Source organism: Onychostoma macrolepis, chromosome 03 (genome assembly GCF_012432095.1).
Source record: "Onychostoma macrolepis isolate SWU-2019 chromosome 03, ASM1243209v1, whole genome shotgun sequence".
In the NCBI taxonomy this organism is placed as follows: Eukaryota; Metazoa; Chordata; class Actinopteri; order Cypriniformes; family Cyprinidae; genus Onychostoma; species Onychostoma macrolepis.
In genome coordinates, this window is record NC_081157.1 from 857443 (window position 1) to 879062 (window position 21620).

Below are 21620 nucleotides of genomic sequence, written 5' to 3' on the forward strand. Positions count from 1 at the left end.
GTTGAAAGTTAGTCAACTAAATTGATTTAAATGTAGCTAAAATAAACTGATTGCAACTACTTTCCTTAATTTTAGTAAATTCAATGAATAATTTTTCCAGTGAAATATAGTAAATATTAGTAAATAAATATTAAATAGGCTATATTTACTATTGTTTATGTGTTTATTTGATTAGCTTATAATTAGTTATAATAACCTACAGCCCAACACTGTATAAACATATTTTCTCCAAAAACATTATTTAAAAGAAAAGAAAAAGTAGGTAACAGAAAAAAGGTTGCTTCAAGTCTGTTCGATGCAGTCATGTTTGAACGGGAAACCTGATATATGGTGTTAAATCAAAATCATTCCTGTAATAACACGACTCTTAAAAAGAGAAACAAATATGTTACAGTTACGTGATGGACCATTCAGAGAAATTATGACCCTGGTGGCTTTCAAGGATGGGGCATCTTCTGCATCCACCACAAACAGATTCTGTGTTTTAGCTAAAGAGCTTGCGTGTAGGAAATTATTTTTTAGAGATGTTCAGCTAAATATATCCTGAACATTTACATAGTGTCTCATAATGTATTTGCTGTCCATCCACAATCACTCAATGTGTAATTATTAGGTCTAAGGACAAACTGTATGTCATTCCACTTCCAAAAGAGACTAAAAACTAATTCCTGGTGAACTACTTCTGCAGCTTAACTTAACTTAACTTAATTGTTGTTTTTCAGCTTTATTTCTCCATACAATTTATAATGATATGTTATAATAATGCAGCAATATAATATTAATGCAGAGTGAGTGAACTTCAGTTTTTGGCCATGCAATATAGACAGTGTTTACGTGTCTGTACACTTTATAATGCATTCGCTTTATTTATTTGCTTTAGTTATTTGTTTTATTACTTTCTGAAAGCAATGTATGTCCAAGTAATGAAGTGAATTCCAAGCATGAAGAAGTAAACTTAACAATTACTCAAAAATGTGACTTAAAACATACTACAACTTCAGGTTATTTAATAATGTACTTTGAAAATATACTTTCAATGCATTGTTACAATGATCATTTTCAGCACAGTTAAAAAAATATTCATAAGTAAAGTGCAAATAAATATACTTATAAAAAATATACTGAACTTTCAATTCAAGTATATTTTTGTAAAATATATATTTTAGAAAATATACTAAATTACATTTATTTTAAAGTGTGTTCAAAATTGTATTGTGAAAATAGGCAAAAGCATGATGCTAATATACTTTTTATATATTTAAAGATTACATTTTTTGTTAGTATATTTGCAATGTACTATTAAAACAGGGAATATATTACAAATACAATAAAGTATACCAAAGTTACTAAAAAGAGGTGCTCTACCAACAAAAGAGGATGTGCAACCAAAAATCAAAAAACCATATCAACTGAAAAAGGTGCAGCACTCACTCTTGAAGAGATGAAAACTTTATTACTTAAAATGACGTTTCAGCCATTATATAAACAGCAGTACCAAACAATGCTTTGAACATTCTTGTGATCAGCAACAGGTGTGTCACTCTGCAAATTAGGGGAGTGGCTTCCAAACAAGTTTAAGGAGAGAAAAAAGAAGAAGAAAAAACGTGAAAGAACAGCAAAGAACTGATCAAACATACTATAATCAAATACAATAAAGTATACTTTTTTCGCTAGGGAATTGGTGGGTGGGTTCGGGAACTCCACCTTTTTTGACGTGCAATTTTTTTTTCTTTTTCTTTCCCCGGTTCGTTTCTCAGTCAACAGAGGTCAGGCAAGAGAACAACATCTCCAAGTCACTAGCAACATAAATACACTGTCGAATAGCTGAGCTGCCACAAATACATCCGCACCTGTACGATCGCTCGCAGAGAGACTGAAGATTCAGAGAAAGCATTTAATTCCTAGAAAGAAATAGCAAAGAAGCTTGGTGTCGACAACCCAGAGTTATGCAAAAAGCGACGTAGAGAAACATCAGATGCAAGTTTTCCAAAGCCATGAAAAGAATGAAATGAAAGAGTAAAGATATAAGGTAGCAAGTGCCAAATACATGTTTCAAATAAATGTTACACCATACTTCTGCTGCTGCTGCTGTTGTTCTTTCAATAAGCGAATTTAAAGGGTATACAATAAATGAAATGCCAAAACAACATACAATAATAAACCTTTGTTTTTATCAAGTTATGACAACTGTTATAAAGGGCTAAAACTTACAATTCACATCTTTACCATCCATAAATAATTAATAATCAACCGATGTATAATTACCTTTTGTTTGGATAGGTGTTGTCAGAAGTTTCAGGACCTTTCTCCCGGTGTCCGTCCTGGCTCAGTCAAGTCCGAACCACTTGGAGCTCGAAAAGGTCTTCTTCAGGTTCATGTGACCAGTTACCAGAAATTAATCACTCAGAGACTAGTTAAAAAATTTTACGAATCACCAATACAATGGTTTCGTTTTATTAAAAACAATAACTCATAAGCAAATAACAAAAGTCAAATTCTTCACCACAAAGCGTCGGCCACTAAAAGAAATCCTACAAGCATTTACTGTATATAGTCTTGCATATCATTTGCATTAATCTCATCAAAAACCTCCCAGCATTCTTCCATCTTCTGCCAGTGTCCGTGACTGCCTCCTCCCGTGCAGGCAGGAAACGCGACCTTTGTCACAGAGGCTACACAAGACAGTGTCAAAAGTTCAAATGGAAGAACTGCAACATTTCTAGATGGCAAGCATACCTACTTCTACCTTCTACTATAAAAATAATTGTAACACCTTTCAAAACATAAGCGAGGCATAAGCATACATGTCTAAATCGCAATCTAACACCCCAACGCAGGTGTGAATAACACTTTACACCACGGTTAACTAGAAGTTCCATTTTGCAACCGTGTTGCAAAATGCATCCCCTTGTCTTTAACCGTTCTTTACAAAGCAGTCAAAACCACAAAGCAATCTACACCTGTAATCTCAAAATAGGATGCATCTTTTTACAGCATCTGACATTTATAATTTTGTAACAGGTGTCTGGAGTTTCATTGTTCCCAATTCACTTGCCAACGTTTGTAATTCAAAAGTAAAATCATGCAATTCAATAATTTCTTTTAGTAATTTCATTATTTTCTTATTCATCAATTCTTGTTTCCTCAGCAATCGCACCATTGCCCAGATTTTAGGTGACTCAGTCCCACATATTGCAAAAGAAAGGTATTTAGAGGGATAAACCAGAAAAAGAAATTCAAAAAAGTTCATGAGTTGAAGACTCAGTAAATGTGTGTGAAAGTTTGACATGTTTATGTGATTTTTAATATCTTATATGTTTATATCGTTAGTCACGGTGGTGACCCTGTTCAACTGTAGATGCAAGACAGGTGATCAGATTTTCAGCACAAGCACAAACTGTCTGAATTTATTCAGGTAACATTGTTTGCATGTGACTGGCAAATGAAGTCTCCAGAATGAATTAACCTGTTGCAGATTTCAGCAGTGTTGTGACCTTATATATGCCCATATATATATATATATATATATATATATATATATATATATATATAAGACACAGCCGCAGAACAACAGCTCTAAATAGTTACATTACACAAAATTAAATTCATTACAATTAGTCAATAACACAAACAGCTTTTGTGGTACAGCTGAAAACACCAGTTATTACTAAAGCCCTGTCCACACGAACACTGTTATTTTCAAAACCGCAGCTTTTTCTATGCGGTTTGGCCGTTCATCCACATGCAAATGCTGCACCAGGTCACTGAAACTGAACATTTCTGAAAACTCCTGTCAGGGTGAAGATTTTCTAAAACTCCGGTTTCAGTGTTATTGTGTAGACAGTGACGCATGCATTGTTGTCTCCGCCTACTGGAAACTTTTTCAGGCTTCTGATTGGCCAACATGGCTTTACGGTTGAGATTATATCGCCACCTGTTGGTTTGGTATGCTCTTGACAGTGCTTCATGGCATGCGTTTGTTTTCATGTGGATGGAGATTTTTTTGAAAACTGAAGAAGGAAAAGCTCGGTTTATAAAAATACCTGTGTACGTGTGGACATGAATCTACACATAAGAATCAGAGAGTAATATTTAGAGCATCTAAAAACGAATTACAAAATAACTTTTTCAATAACATTTAGGCCTCTAAGACATGTCAAAAGAAAAATTTTTTTACCCATGAATGAAATAATGTTTCATCAACAGTAAACTGTTCTCTATTTCATGCATTAACCATAATAGTAGTTAAAATCATTATTGAACCAAAGCGAGTTCTTGTTCTTCTATGTTAGATTTAATTTCTCTCTGTCTCTCTCTCCCTCTGGATAACTACATATTAAGATGTCAGTTTAGTCGGCCGACATACAGCGCAACTGCGCTCACGGCAACCCGAGTTCGAATCCTGGCTCGTGGTCCTTTGCCAATCCCGCTCCCCTCTCTTCACCCAATGCTTTCCTGTCAACTACACACTGTCCTGTCTAAATAAAAGGCATAAAAAGCCCATAAACAGATCTTTGAAAAAAAAAGAAGAAAAAAAAAGATGTCAGTTTAATGGTTTCTTACCATTATGTATTAAACTAATTTAAACGGGGTTCAAGTATTATGTTTACACTAGGCTTTTCTCTGCATCGACCTTACTGATTTTACACCAGGATGAGGGTATGTCTGCAGGCTTTGCATTGTACTCCTTTGCGAATTTATCATTGAATTGTGCCATCACATATTTCCAGTATGCTGAGGCCTCTGTGCTGCAGTCTGGATCAATTCGCCAGTCTGGATAGATTTTGCTGTATTCCTTATATGGATGCCATTGATCATTGGTATCAGCACATTTAAATCTTTGGTCACTGTGCACCGATGATGTACAGATGTCTGTCACTAGTTTTTTAGAATCATCAAGTCTGTAGCGGCCGAGACCTTGTGGTCTGTGGATTGAGACAAAGTGTTTAGTGTGGGTTTGTCCTCCAGCTTCACATGGTGCTTCACAGAATGGACACTGTTTTTCACAGCCATGCACCCGTCTGAACAGCTCATCCTGTGGTTTGATTTGAAGACGATCTATTTTGATTAGAAAGGGAGTTTCTAAACAAGATCTTTTCAGTGATTTATGCATGTCCTTCACAGAACATTGAAGGCATTCAGCAATTTTTTTTGGATTTGCATCGTTTAGTGTGCTGATTTTGTCCACTGCATCCTTGGGAATAACAAGCCTTTTTTGAAGTTTCCTGCATATGTCTTGGATGAATCCCTGGACGTCATTTATATTTGGGTCTTGTTCTGCCTCTTCGATTGCCTGGGTAACTTCACTGATGACTCTATTGACAAGGTCTTCCTCTAATTTGACAATTCTGTTCTCTCCTAAAAAGTGCGTTTTCACTTTGTCAGAAATAAAGGCTTTAACAGACCTTTCATATGACTTAATGAAGTGCAAATATGTTTCAAATTTAGATTCAACAAGAAGTTTTTTTAAGATTGAAATCTGAAATGTTGTCCTTGTTCCAAATATTGCTGAGTTTTCTCCAGTCACCATCTTGTCTGCCATTTCCATGCCCAAGTTCTCAGAAATATATCGTTCAAAGGCAGGTTCTAGGCATCTTCTCATGAATTCATCAGCTGTATTCTGACATTGGTCTCGTTCACGGTAAAGGTCTACGAATTTACGGTGGTAGATTTTTTTGTCCTCCTCCAGGGTGGTGCGTGGGTTATTGTCCAGGATGAATTGATCGTGGATCTTTTGAAATTCTCTGCTTGCAAATCCACATATGTGCAGTTTAAGGGACAGTTCAAAGTCTTCCTTCAGCTTAAGATTTTCATGAGCCTTAAGTTTCTCATCAATCATGTTAAGAATTTCCCTGATGTATGTGTCATCATAATCATCCTTACTTTTCCCCTTTGCTCTTACAGATTCCCAACAGTCCATGATAAGGTTGTCTGACATCTCTTGAACGATCTTGATGTGATTTTGATAAAACCACTTGGATACAACATTTTTGTCTTTGTGTGCAACGAAAGGTCCATTGCCCTGATTGCTTAAATCCTTCACTTCGTCTAAGCTTTGAGCCATAAAACTTCCTCTAGATTTAAGATTTTTCGTCAAATGATAAAAAACCTTTGTCTTGATATCTTGTGATTGAAACCCTGTGTCTGACAACGTCCTGACAGTCTCCTGCCACATATTTTCAAATGCTTTATCTAGCATGGAGTCTGACATGTTTGTTTTTTTCTCACGACAGTCTTTCAGCAAGTTTAGCACTTTTTTCTCCATCGTATCCATGTATGTCTTTTTGATTCCTTCCACCTTGATCATTCCATTTCGACGTGAAACAGCATCATCCAGTTTTCTAGTGATGGAATTCAAAAGCTCTGTCTTCAAAGACTTGGCAGAATTTATAAAGTCTTGTCGATAACTTTCCACAAGTTCAACATGACCTTCTCCTTGTTTGTAGTATGATTTGATCTTGTTAATAATTTCATCTTCTCCTTTTGAAAGCTCATCATTTGCTTTTTTTAGTAAATTACAGTGGAAGTCTTCAATGGTACCCTTCTCTGAGTTTTCAAATTTTCCATAGTTCAAGATCTTCGTTTTAGCTTTTGATGCCGAAGTGTGCATTTGCTTTCTCAGTGTCCACTCCCATTTGTTGTACTCTGTGCACAGTTTGATGTATGCATCAGCCACCAGGCTATTTCTGAAGCTAAAGATGAATTTCTCAAATTTCACAGCAGTCCACAAGTCTTTGGTCCATTTAAGAAATGCACTGATGTTGCTGGGCTTGTAACATCTGAAGACCTCCATTATGTGTTTTCTGAGAGTATACACAGACTCACTATAGCCAACACTTACTGGTGCCATTGGGGGGGTTCCATGCCACAATCCAGGGATGTAGTAGTCACCTGTCTTAGTGTCATAGTTCATCACATCTGTAAATTTCTTGAACTCCAATTTGTTCTCCATTTTGGCTGCAGCTTGTGTCATTTCATCCAGTTGTTCCAACAGAAATTTACGGTCTCTCATGTTTGAATCATGAGCTGAGACATCAGCAACATTCTGGTGTACAAACAAACACGTGTGTTTCTTACCTATTTCCTTCATCCTGAGGAAGGCATGAACAATGATCTGTAAAATGTCTTTCATCTCTGTGGAGTTTTCCATAGCGATGTTGACAATTGTTACATCACTCAGTCCAACAACAATGGTTGCCAACTCATTGTCATGTTCATGGCTGTTGTCCAGTTGAGCAAGCTCAGGGGATTTTAGTCCCTCAGTGTCAATTATGATTATATAATCACTGTTGAGTTCTGCGTTACACTCTTCTGTTACTTTGATAAGCTGCATAAAGGCTCCCCTGGTGCACCTTCCACTGCTTACTGCAAACTGAACTCCAAACATAGTGTTCAGCAATGTTGACTTTCCTGAACTCTGGACGCCCAAAACAGTGACAACCATAATCTTGTTTTTTGCTTTCACTAGTGTGTTTAATTCAGAAAACACACTAGAAAGCCACTTTACAGGAATATTTGAAGAATCTCCATCCACAAGTTCAAGTGAATATCCCTCCAGCAGTAGATGAGCACAGAGTCTAGGTAAATGTTCCAGTTGTTTTCGGTAAAGTGCATCTTCTTCGGAGAGCGAGGCTGCAGCCTCGTAAAGCTGGCTCATCTCTCGAATGAAGTGCTCCACTCCCAAAGAACTGTTGGAAATCTTTTTATCAAGCTCAGCAATTTCCTTCTTGTTCCCACAAACATCTGCACATTTCTGTTTGTATAGTTCCCTGAGTTGAGGCAGTACTGCATGTGAGCGATTCTCCAAATTGATTCTCAACCATTTTAAGAAGTAGGCCCTTTCTAGTGTTGATTTTGATAAAGCATTGATAAAGCAGCTCATAGTAGCTGACATGTTTATTCTGTATTGCTCTTTTCTGAGTTCCTTTTGCTGTGCCTGAAGACGATTCTTGTAGTCTTCAATTTTTGTATCCCCTACTTCCTTCAGTCGGCATTCCTCCTTCTCTAACTTGGCCAGTTTCATCAGGATTTCTCCTTGCAATGGCAGCTCTTTCGTTTTGAACTGAACTATATCATTAATATTTGATGTAATTCCATCTGCACTTGCTTTGGCACGCTGACATACTTCAGCATCCTCATCCACAAAGATTCCTAGATTCCGTGCAATCTCAGCTAAACGAACAACTGACATTTTGTGATTGTTGTTCTCAGTTGCATCTTGCAACTTGCTTCGAATTTTGTCAACAAATTCTGCATCATTTTGCTTAGCTTTAAAGATGAAATTGCCTTTCTTTAGATTGAGCTTCCTGACTGTAGCTTTTATGCTCTCATTGTTAGTGTTCCCCACAAAAAATAACTGAGGTGTAGATTTCTGACTCTGGATTGAAATGAACTCTGATTCTAAAAGTTGAGATTCAAAGAACACGAACACAGCAGCTGAAGCCTTACAAAGGAAAGCGTACTGTGTTTCAAAGTCCCGAATGTCACCTCTCAAGTTTGCAACCGCTACAGGTTCAGGAAAGACATCAATGTTCTTGTTTCCACATGGAAGATACCAGGCCATCTCAACCAAGCCATCTGATATTTTCTTGTTGATGTTTCCACAATCCATGTTGAAGTGCACAAAGGTATCAGTGTACTGTTGTGGATTGCTGAGCAACTTATTCAGAATTTCTGATTTGGATATGTTGCACCTACCAAGTCTCACAAAAGACACTAATGGTAGGTTTGACAGAGCAATCCTTTCCTCCACAAATCTACTTGAATCTGATAAGGAGTGTGGTCTGTATTTTTTCACAATATCTCTCATTGCCCAAAGCATAAGAGTGATTTGATTTTTATCCCTGTTTGGAAGCAGCAGAGGGACAGCAAACTGGCACATGGACATTTTCACTGTCATTTCCTGCTGAAGAAAACTGTCAGAACAAAGAAATACAGCAGTCAAAATGTCTAAAGGATTTACTGACAGGGAACAGTTTGATTCAGCGCTATCCTGTTCATCATCCCACTCTTCTTCTGAATCTTCTGCCCCGTCTGATGAGGTACACTTAACATTCCTTGCTGTCCTTTGTAGCATCATCAGTCTCTTTAAGAAGGACCATGGCAGATCTGAAGGGGACTGGATTGGCACATCTGTAATACTGTTCTTGCTAATCTGCAGAACAGTGTGGAGAGTGAGCTTTTTATCATAGTATTCGGCCAAACCAAGGTTTTCCAGGAGTGTCTTCATGATGTTCCCTGTAAATAAGAACAAAAATGATTTACATTTGCTGCACCTTATGAAAGAAAAACATATTGGAATATACAGGAAAATATAATGCAATATATTAGAGGTCCCCAACCAACGGGTCGTGACCCACTACTGAGCCGTGGAAGAATTGCTACCGGGTTGCAAGAACGTTCTGGGAAAAAATGCATATAGATGCGAAGCTCTGTTATTTATAGCACGTTAATGATTGATCTAATTACTCTGTATTTCATGTTAACCCTGTAAGGCCCACAGTTGTAATATTACAACATCAGTTTTAGCTCCACTAAAATAAACCTGTACTTGTTTTTTAGCCTTTAAAGGGGTCATATAATGCTACATGCACTTTTACAAGTTGTTTGAACTGAAATGTGTGTTGGCAGTGTGTGTACACAACCACCCTATAATGATAAAAATCCACCCAATGGTTTTTTTGTAATCTCCTTAAATGTTTTCCCCTTTCTCAATTCGAGCCGTCTGTCTGTGTGACGTCACACGTACGAAGGCCACTCACGATAGTTTGATTGACAGCAGTGTTTCAGCACAGACTGCACTGGTGTCTTACCTCAGACCCGCCCTGAGTGAGCTGTCATCAGCTGTTTCACCGCCGGAGCAGATGTAGATAAGAATAACTCCTGAGTGATTGAGCTGTTTTTTTGTTGGATGTAATAATGAACATAGCAGTCGTCATTTACTCCCGTCATCTGAGCCGCTGAAGTGGATTACGTTTGTTTTTGAAGGGAATGCGCCCTCGATCTACCTAAATGCGTCTATGTCTGCGCGAATCATTCGTGATCCAACTTCACCTACAGAAGAAGTGAGTACAAGGTTTTTTAAAGGGGTCATATGATGCGATTTCAAGTTTTCCTTTTTCTTTGGAGCGTTACAAGCTGATGGTGCATAGATAAGATCCTTGAAGTTGCAAAGACTAAAGCCTCAAAACCAAAGAGATATTCTTTATCAAAGTTAAGACTCTGCCACGCCTCCCTAAAACGGCTCGTTCTGTAATTCTGACTTTGCTATGACAATCTGGCACTTCTGAATCAGTGACTGTATGTTTTGTTATTAGTTTAAGTATTTGCTATTGACTGTTCAAATGTGGAATTTTGCACATCATGTGTGTGTGTGCGCGCGCAAGTTTGTGTGAGAGAGGGAGAAACGGTCACACAACCGCGGCTTGTGTGCAAACATATACGAGCTTCATCACTGTGTCTGTCACGTGACTGTTCCCCTCTCGGGCTTGGAATGATGGTAAAACTAAGGACATTATTAACTGTCTTTACTATAATTTTGAAAGCTAAAGCTGGCGATTATGGAAAGGGGCGTTACATTTCCGACGCAGCTTGTGGTGTTCGGCCAATCACAATGCACTGTGCCACTTGGCCAATTAGAGCAGACTGCGCTTGTCAGAAAGAGGGACTTCGTAGAAAACGAAGCGTTTGAGAGAGGCGGGGCATAAGAGGACCTACAATAATATACAGTATTTGAAAAATAATGTGTTTTTTGAACAATAAAACGTCAACATGTTCTGTTACACCAAATACACAAAATAATGATCTTTAAAAAAGCATCATATGACCCCTTTAAATGAATCTTTGCAAATGGCCTTTCCTAATAATGTGCTAATTAGCAAGTTTTACGATGAATGCAGCTAAAGTAAAAAATCGCTCAGAGAGCGGCTCAGAAGAGAGGGGCGGAGTCAGCAGAGCTCATTAACATTTAAAGGAGATGGACACAATACCGCTTGCTCTGACAAGAGCTGTTTTTGACAGGGTAAAAAAGGTGTTTTTTACACTACCAATGAGAAATTTTAACCAAACTATGTTACAGACTTTTCATTAAGTATCTAAAGAATAATATCAACTTGTGGAAAATGGGCATTATATGACCCCTTTAAAGGTGCAATAGGTGATTGTCTTCAGAAACATTTTTTGTTATTCTGGTTGAAAGTCTCTTCACATCCTGATAGCAATCATTAAGTTAAGTGGTCTAAATGTATTTATCTGTATTTATATATTCTGTGGAAGGTGTAGGACCAAGAAATGTTTGTCCAATCAAAATGCTCGGTCTGAGCGTTTTAATTGTCTTTCCTACCTGCCTGTCAACATATGTATTTGCATACCTCTGCGCACCCTGTTCGAGCAGACATGATCCGTCATCAGCGTGTTCACACGCTGCGCAGACAGAGCCAGAATGGCAGGCAAACATCAACAACCGGACTCTTCCTTCCTGGTATTGTAGTACTTTTACTAACTGTGCTGTAAAGTTTTCTCACCGGTGAATGACACATGATGTAGCCCAGCGCTGTTCCCAGTTCCAGTCCTCGCGCCCCCTGCTCTGCATATTTTGCATGTCTTGTTTAGTTAACACACTCGGTTCAGATAACCAGCTCGATAGAAGAGAGCTACGTGCATGAACTGTTTTCCGAATTGATATGATCCCTACACAGTGTTCTTTGCGCCCTAGTCCCTGAGCAGGGAAATCCGCTGAAGTTTAGTTCACTTCGGAACATTCACTCACGGACTTCACACAAAGACGAAACTTACTAGAGAAGTGAGACATGATATACCTCTGTAAATAAATACTGTTTAAATTAACGTCTCGCACACTTTAATGCCCTTTGTATGGAACATATACGGTTGCTTTGAACTGGAATCATGGTAGAATATCCTGTAATGTCCACTTCGCAGGGCACTTACGGTCGAACAGAACAAACATTGCACGTGATAAGAAATATACAAAATGTGCAGAGCGGGGTGGGGGGAATAGGGAACCGCTGATGTAGCCTGTTGTAGTAATGTTGTCTCTGGTATTCTGATCTGTGAGCTTATGTGCGTTCAGGGGGCGTGGCTTTGGATGGAGAACGCAGGGAGGGCGGGGCATTCGCTTTCAGTGCTATCAGGCTAAAGTTAGCATTTTCCAAGATCTCCTACTGCACCTTCAAACAGTTGAGAAGACTGGAACAAAAAGAATTGATTTCCATCTACTGCTCAATTGTTACCTGTTGACAACCAATGCAATATTTCATTTCAACACTCAAGTACTTTTTTTTCTAGTTTCATTTCTCATTTTCTGTGGGCTATTTTGCAATCCATCTGTGTATCTAGCTGTTTGATCTTTAATTACTGGTGTCATGTTGAATTTATAGGTTTTTTATAACTTTGCATAATACACATGACTCATAAAAAAGAGCCTTCTTGGTCCTTTATTTTATGTAACATTAAACACAAGTATAAGGGATAGATGTTACAGTGTCACTATAGCTTTGTTGTGAAATGCAATTGGCTTTTTTAAGGATGGCCCCTGCTGTAATGAATGTAAGTGTTATATGGAGTATGACCAGTAGAGGGCGGTCTCAGTTAAAGCAGTAACCTTACCTCTGAGTACCTGGTGATGAGCCCGTTCTGCAGTGTTCAGAGTTACTGCATCTGTAACTAAAAGACAACATTAACTTACTCCTCTGTCTCAGTTACTGGGCTGCAACTAGGACATTACACCTGTCTATTATAATAATATAACTAAGTTCTTATGTCCTTCTTGGTAAGTCTCTTCCACCCTCATTACCCACGTCTGAGGTGAGCAAGACACTGAACCCCCAACTGCTCCCTGGACTGCAGCAAAAATGGCTGTCCACTGCTCTCTGTCTTTGTGTGTGTGTGTGTGTGTGTGTACTTGGATGGGATAAATACAGAGCACAAATTCTGAGAATAGGTTACCATACTTGGCCACGTCATGTAACTTCTCACTTATACCTAATCGATATTTACTTGTTTAATAAAGGTAAACAAGTGTCATTCCAGCTTACACACAGGATCTACCGAGTTAAACATTCTGTAAAATTTGAAGTTTATTTTGATGCAAGTTGCATCTTTTGTGACAATTACTCTAAAAACAATTGTGGTTCATTTGTTTTATTCTTAAGACTTCTTTTTATTCTTAATTTTGGCAAAGTCATGTGGTCCCTGTATCAAGGTTGTGCCAGTTATTTCACATAGACAAGAAAAACATTTGTTCCAATTGTACCCATGTCAGGTACAGTTTAAAAAACAACCTTTAATGCTGCCTTAAAAAAATAAAAAATTGTGGAATGGTGTCTTTTTATTTCAGTTCTTCATTTTATTTTTATTTTAAACTAAGAATTAAAAAGAATCGGATGTTAACAGATTAGAGCATTCACACCATACGCAGAGGCGGCGCAGCAGCGTGGAGCAGGAGCAGAGCAGAAGCGGCAGTGCTGCGATCATTTTGGCACTGGGTCTTGTCATGAATCTGGTCTGTAACTTCCATTCATTCACCACCAGAGGTCACCCATTCACCACATTGTCTCTCACAGCACACATCACACTGGACTCAATTTCCCATCATCCATTGCACTGATTGCACACACAGCTGTAGGCACTGATCACACAGCATCACTAATCACACACTTTATTTGGACCTGGACTTTGTTTCCCTCACTGCCGAGTATTGTATGCGTTTACTGCTCCCCTAGCCGTAGCAACTCTACAGAGCCCTTGTTAGTATCCTAGTCTTGCATTGCCCGTTTTCCTGCATTCGTTTTCTAGCCCGTGTTTCCTGAATTAACCCTTTCCGTGCCATTCCGTGTTTTTATTCAGTTCCTGTATTGTTCTGCGTTTTTCACTCCCCTAGTGTCAGCTGCTTTACGGAACGTTTGTTATTTTCTAGTCTGTGTTTCCCAGTATTTACCCCTGTCTCACTGTTCGGACTCTGTTTATTCCCTTGCCTGGATTATAGCCCGTGTTCCCTGGATTATCTCTCTGCCTTGCCCCTTAGATACTGTTTGCCTATCGTCGACCTTTGTTTGCCCTAGGATTACTCTTTGTCTTGTCCCTGCCATACCTGTTTGCCATTGCTCGACCCTGCCGGTATTTATGACCATGCCTGTAAATAAAAGCTTGCACTTGGATCCGCACGTCTCACGTCTCGTCAGCCACGTTACAGGTCTAGTTTTGCTGCACCACTTACGCTGAATTAAAGTCACAGACAGTGAATTGTTCTTAATCAAAATTGACCTGATTAACATGAAAAATAACACATTTCACCATAAAATCATGTAAGTGATTCACCATATGAAAAAATAAAATACACGAAAACACATCACTGCCAGGAGATTTTGCGCAAACTTCAAAGTCCTGTTTAAATGATTAAAACTAGAGGCAATTATTAACTTTAAAATTACTTTTTTATCATGTAAACTAATTATACAGCATGTTATTTGCAAATGTGTGTGGGACAGAGGGGGCACGGTCGCATTGCAGCTGAGTGCTGCCCATATCATAAATCAAAGCAGTTGTCAGAACAGAACACCTGAAAAACATGATCAAATAAAACGATACTCGTCTGTATATGCAGTACACAAGCCACGGTTCAGATGCGTGCAACAAACGGTGCCAGTGTGAAAACATAATGGGTGCATGCTGCTCCCACTCTGCATACACACAGCTTCTGCGCTGCCTCTGCTCTGCTTGTGCGTCCAGTGTGAAACCATGATATTACACTGTTTTCATTAACTTACAATGGTAAAGAGTACATTTCTTTCTTTGCTGCAAGTATGCCAAACTACACGAGCTGAGCTCTACCTGTTCGCCATCATTATCGTACTAACCCTAACCCTAACCCTAACTGGTTCCTTTCATTCACGAACTACATTTACTAGTTTGTTCAACTTATTCACGAATGAGAAGATCTCTCTCTCTTTCAGATTCAAAAGCAACTCAATCAGTGAAGGGCTTATTCATTCACTACATTTAACAAATCACATGCTCCGTCACATCTCATACTCGAAGGCTATTGGCTTTAGGTTTAGTCATTCTTTGACAGGATGAAACCGTCCACAGAGCTACCGGTTCACTGAGCTGCACATGCGCTGCTAATAGTGCCACTCTGCTCTGGAAGACTGTACCTCACATTGATTTTTATACGGGTTACCTTATGAGAAAATATTTGTTTTCTATATGAATTACTTCATTAGAAGTAGGCACTTAAAGCTTTCTATAGACATTTTGTCATGTCTGTGTGTCAAGTATTGGCTGAATTTTGGATCAGTTTTGTCATGAATTTCAGAAAAAAAGTTCACAGAGACGGCAGAAAGCACTCCCCATTTGTTTTCTTTATTTTACAAATGCACAACATTTTGTTGTTACTGTGAGTGTATACAAATAAGAGCAGACCTTCTACAGTTTCGATTAATATATTACTCTTATTTGTACAATCAAAAACGGAGTAATTTAAGTTCTTTCTGCTCATATCAGGAAAAAATGTAAGCGATCACACTGGCATCTCTGCTGACCCAAGAGGGTTAATGTTCAAGGGAGAGAATGAAGGGAAATTCTTACCCCTAAAAATAGACTTTGTTCGGTATCTTCAGATTAGAGAACCATCCTTTCAATGTTGAAGAGGACACTACTATGCATGAATGGAGTATATGAAGCATACACTCATTTCACACTGTTTTAACTGTCCCTGCGCTGTTTGGAAGGGAAACATTTTCTAATTATTTCAAAACCATAATTGTTAGTCTTGTCTTTTCTTCTCTTCCCCTGTCTTTTAAGGACTTTGTCGTCTTGTTCCCTGTGCTGCCTTGTTTGTTTGTTTTTTTCAATTTCACCAAAAATGTGTGTATTTCTTTCTCTTTTTAAAAAAACAAAATTCAAAATAAATATAGTATACAGGTAATTTATGAAGATTTTAGGGGGAAAAGTGAAGGCAAAAGCTATGTACTTGTAGGTAATGATTAATTTGTTTTGTTTTTTAAATCTATATTTAACCTGGTTCAGTGAGAACTATGTTGGTAAGTAAATTAGAAATGCTGTTACAGGCAGGAATGGCTGTTCTAAATTGACACCGATTCAATCAAAACTTTGTCCATATTTCTTCCACAAATCACACAGCCCGAAATGATTTCACAGTCTAAAAATAGATAGGCCTAATGTTTAATGAGCCATGCATATATATTCATACAAAAGTTGAAAAAAAAAATGTATACTTACTCTGCACATGGAACACTCTTCCAGTTTCCGTAAGGTATGAGGATCACACCTGATCTCCTCTCTCTTTTATCTCAGTGGACTGTACCAAACAACAGAGGGGAGAATTATCTTGGTTGGATAAAAAAAAAGGATATAAAAACAAATGAACCGCATGTAGAATTTTATTGTTAGAGTGAATTATGAAAGTGTTGGCATATTGGCTTTCTCTTAAAAATAAATAAATAAATAAATAAATAAAGCATTTCAAATGAGACTTTACTATTGTGATTTTGCTGGAATCAGAACATGGGTAACAACAGCAAGAAAAACTGGTATTTCTGCATATCTTGAATGCTTTCTCTTCTTTCTTTGTCACAGTAGCATCAATGCTCTTGGACTCAACTGACGTGGATGCATGAAATTGTAGTTGGAAGTGGCTGATTTATAGAGATTTTGAAAATTCAGTCCTAAACGACTGGAACAATGCAGGCAAGGTGTTTCTTGCTGTCTGACTGATGTAAGCTATCCAATAAAAAGTTTAAAATAATGTTTAAAAACACAAGGAAACCAATTGTATTCGGCTAATCTCTTGTATTTCTTGAATGGGCAGTCTTCACTGAAACTCATTCAACCTCCTACAGGGAGATAAAAATTGCAGAAAGACTAAAAACCGATGGAACCATGGGTGCAGCAGGCACAGTGATATTACGCAGTGCCTGAAAATAGTCCCCAGCTAGGTAACTAGTTATGATATAGCTGGGGACTACTTTCAGGTGCTGCGTAATATCACTGCGCCTGCTGAACCCATGGTACGGCAGCAAAGTTCCTTGATTATTATGCCGGAATGAGAGTATAGTTCCTAGCCATATCGGCCTAGAAAATGGCAACTTTTCATTTTCCGTCAGTCTTAGTACATGATGTAACTACAGAAGAGTCAAGCTTTAAATAGGAAAATTATCGAAACTCTTTGGTCATTTTTGAGCGAGATGCTAATGGTCTAATCCGATTCAATGATCTCTGCTAAGCTAAGCTAAATGTGTTACCGCCAGACCCGGAGATCGGCTGAATGGATTCAAAAACAGTAAAATTCAACTGTTTAACTGTAGGGGAATTGTAAAATGAGCATATTTTCAAAAAAAGTGGAGTGTTCCTTTAAAAGGGTTAATTGCTCTGCAGTAAAGCCATTCAAACTAATTCAATTTTTGCTGATGATATTCGTTTGTTTTATGCCTGCAGTAATTCCCTTACGAAAATTAACCATGGTTTTACTATAGTAAAACTGTAGTTAACCATGACTGTAGTACCCGTGGTTTTTTGGTGCGAACCGTGGTTTTTAAAAAAACATGGTTCTGATACCATGGTTTTACTACAGTTATATTGTTATTCAACAAACATCTACAAAATAAAAACAGAATGAAAAGTTACTATTCTATGATACAGGTTTTATTATAGCAGTTGCATCATCTGAAAGAAAATATTGTGAAAATATATCAAAATGATTCAGAACTATGAACTATAAATTTATTTAAAAAATAGTGATAAAGCACTGCAGTGGTAGAGATGGTTTTCTGCTAATTTACAAAATAAAAATAGCAAATTGTTTCACTGTAATAATGCATTATCTCTATAGAAATTAATTACATGTTGTACAAATAAACATGACTTAGTGTTCACACACAACATTATACCGCCGACCTCTTTAACAATATCTTATGTAGGGCTGCATGCAACTAACAATTTTGTTTGATAACCAATTTATTTTTAGATTTTATTTATTAATACTAGTAATTGGATGAAAAATAAATAAAATATATGCATAATTTTTAATTAAAATAATTGTAATCCATTATTTTAAAGAATGTCATTTCACATCCTGCCTATGAAAACAAATGTAATGAATGTATGATGTATCGATTAATGGCTCTGCTGTACATTATAAGCATTAAAGTGTTAAAATACAAACATTACATTCTAAACCTAAAAACAACAGATTGTTTGTTATTTTGAAACAGAATTTAAAACAATTTAAACAAAAAAACACAATGTTAACTTGTAAGAGGTACGAGGAACAAACACAATCATTCGTCTGAACAGAGTAATTATATTATATTATATTAATGGACAATTCCAACAATAGTGCCTTTACTGTTACTGCTCTCTTAAATATGATTACTTGTGTTACATGTAGAGTTTTAAACCTACACTTAATTTCTAACAAAAAAAAATAAGAGCAAAATGTGTATTTTAGTCAGAATTATGAGCGGTCTGTTTGCTTTGATGCACTATTCAAATTAGTTGATGATTATTTTAATTATCGATTACTTGTTGCAGCCAGGCCTAGTTTTATACAACCTGTAAACACAAGCCCAACACAGGCAGATGTGTGCAGTCCATAGCATTAACAACCTTGATTACAGTATCAATAAAGGTAAAAAGGTTCTTTCATTGGAAAAGTTTTACACGTACTACAAAATACATTCACAAGAAATGAGAAGTACTTTTAAGAATGTTTAAAATGATTTCAACTCACGAGAAGATTTCAGTCGTTTCAAGCCTAAAGCAAGTTGATTTATTCTACATCGAGTCACCTCATGGGGGCCGATGAAGGACAGATGAATCCTCCACACTTTTACTTGGTGAAGGAAATGCCCCTCTTTTCAAAAACTTCTCATTTTCCGTTTTCACAGTCCTTCTGATGAATGGTTGAGGCTGGGTACATAGGATCCTGTAAAAAAAAAAAACAACCTTTCATTAGTTTCTTAATTTTAATAGGTTTAGCACAGATATAATGATGCAAAACGACAAACAACGATAATGGAAAGGTATTTTTAAGCTGAACAGCAGTCAGAATAGAAACAAAATCAAAGCAAGTCAAAGTATTTTGGAAGTTCATGCATCCATCACTTAACAGTAACTGTCAAGATTGTGGAAACATTACAGTGTTTTTGGGAAAAACAATCTCTTCTGCTCACCAAGTCTGCATTTATTTGATCAAGAATACAGAGAAAATAGTAATATTACAAAATGTAATTACACATTAAAAAGAACTGTTGTCTATTTTAATATATTGTAAATTGTAATTTATTCCTGTGATCAAAGCTGAATGTTCAGCATCATTACTCCAGTCTTCAGGGTCACATGATCCTTCAGAAATCATTCTAAGAAGCTGATTTGCTGCTCAAGAACATTTCTTATTATTAAAACAGTTGAAAACAGTTTTTGCTTCTTAATATTTTTGTGGAAACGGTGATACCTTTTTCAGGATTCTTTGATGAATAGAAAGTACAATTAACAACATTAATTAAATGTATTAAACAATTTAGTAAATAGAAATCTTTTCCAACATTATAAATGTCTTCACTGTTACTTCTGATAAATGTAATACACCCTTGATTAATAAAAGTATTAATTTCTTTTTTTCTTACCACAAATGTTTGAATGGTATTGCTTCCATAAAAATATTAAGCAGCAAAAACTGTTTTCAACAAAGGTAGTAATCAGAAATGTTTCTTGAGCAGCAAATCAGCATCTAGGAATGATTTCTGAAGATCATGTGACACTGAAGACTGGAGTAATGATGCTGAAAATACAGCTTTGATCACAGAAAAAAAAATACATTTTAAAATATATTCACATAAAAAAGTGGTATTTTAAATGACAATATTTTACAATATTTCTGTTCTTACTGTATTTTTAATCAAATAAATGCAGTAGTGGTGAGCAGAAGACTTACTTAAAAAACACATTCAAAAAACATTTTAAAAAATCATACCAACCTCTAACTTTTGAACAGTAGTGTCCTGTATGTTTGAGGTTTTACTTACTAGTCACATGGTTCATAGCGACTTAGAGATGTTGTCCGACAGGAGACTCTGCGCTCCTCTGCTGCACGGCCATCATAATCTAGAAACATAATATGCAATTTATCACAGAGCCAACGATATTTAGCTTTATTTAAAGGAAGCAAGCTAGAGCAGAAGTGAAACGCAGAAAAGAAAATGGTACACACACATACACAAACAATTTCTTAATATAAAATTATTAACGTTCATGTATTTAGGTTTGTGTCACTACCTGTCAAAACCTTCCTTTAATGAACTGTAATATAACAGATGCATGGTGATATAAGAAAATATGTTGTGAAAAAAATGCATATGAATGCATATTTCTTCTATGCTCACCTGTGTTTCCTGCATTTCTGTCAGCAGCTCCCTTCAGAAATTTTGAAATCTTGGAGCTTCTCTTCCTTTGTAGAAAGATTATATTATCATTCCTGAAACCACAGAACTTTTTTTTTTTTTTATGAATATTCATTTACCATGAAAGATCAAAGCACTTTTGAACTAATGTTAGATTCAGTTAATTTGTGCTTCGTGTAAGTGACGTCACCCATTAACAGTATACAGCACATATTTTAGGTTAAATAAGTCAGACAACTTCCAATAAACCATTGACAAACTGACAGCAAACCCTTTCCAGTGAAAACAGCAGCGAGAGACGGAGATTTACTGTTCGTCAGTTACAGTGTTGCGCACCGTTTCCATGGAAACTCCCGCCGCTGCAGTGTTTGAATGAGACTCCAGTATTCAGCGCGCACCCATTTAAACACGTCACAGTCATGCAGCATTCATTAACCTCTTAAAATCTTTCTTTAAATCGCGAATTTGAAACTCATTTTGTAGTTCTAAGACCAATACATTGGTGCAAAATGTATGATAGTGGGATAAAAAAAGAAATATATATATATATATATATATTGTGACATGTGTCCCGAGCCGTCATCAGCGTCGCCCTGGCAACAGAAGAGACACACCTGCACCCCGCAATTACCGGAGGACCGGTCACACCTGAAGCTCGTCAACCACCGGCATTTAAAAGCCGCCCTACACCCACACTCAAGTGAGTACTGAGAAGTCTCCGTCACTAATGTTGTTCTATCTCCTTTCTGCCAGAAGATACGGTGTGACCGGTCCTGCCGAACCACAGACGCACGACACAGAGCCACCACTTCCCTGACACAAAGGATCGATTGAGAGCACTGCACGGAGCACCACACCACAAACTCACGCACCCTTTGGCACCTAATAAATCCACCCTCCGGGGTTTGTTTGACACTTTTAAGTCTCGTTGTCTTGTGTGATTCCTCACCCCCGCCACACTGGTGGAGAATGCGGGCAGGACGGTGAGGAATCACCGACAAAAAGGAAAGGAACTCACCCCTCCAGCACGTAGACTAAGTGCCGTTCTTTTTTTCTCCCCCTTGTTTCTGTCTAGGTGGCCGCTCCTCCCCTCTCCGGCATGGATGAGCTTCTTAAACATCTTACGGAGGTGAGCATCCGCCAGCAACAAATTATGGAGCACGTGGCCTCCCGACAAGGCGAGAC

The 21620-nt window shown here is 37.4% G+C and overlaps 1 protein-coding gene and 1 long non-coding RNA gene across 2 annotated transcripts; both read right to left on the bottom strand.

Moving 5' to 3' along the window:
* Positions 1-2420: 2420 nt before the first annotated feature.
* Positions 2421-16309, bottom strand: LOC131535907 (up-regulator of cell proliferation-like). Its single transcript, XM_058768431.1, has 3 exons — positions 16258-16309; positions 12625-12681; positions 2421-9237 (listed from the first exon to the last, which is right to left on the bottom strand). Exon 3 carries the CDS (start codon positions 9227-9229, stop codon positions 4607-4609), a length of 4623 nt encoding a protein of 1540 aa, XP_058624414.1. The 5' UTR covers positions 9230-9237; positions 12625-12681; positions 16258-16309; the 3' UTR covers positions 2421-4606.
* A 2314-nt stretch (positions 16310-18623) lies between these two features.
* On the bottom strand, positions 18624-20658 carry LOC131538046 (uncharacterized). The gene is made up of 3 exons (XR_009270459.1): positions 20418-20658; positions 20061-20139; positions 18624-18961 (listed from the first exon to the last, which is right to left on the bottom strand). It is a non-coding gene; the product is annotated as an uncharacterized LOC131538046 (long non-coding RNA).
* Positions 20659-21620: the final 962 nt, after the last annotated feature.

Excerpts from the sequence above, each read along its gene's own strand:
- LOC131535907 (XM_058768431.1), bottom strand. The coding sequence starts at position 9,229 with ATGAAGACACTCCTGGAAAACCTTGGTTTGGCCGAATACTATGATAAA.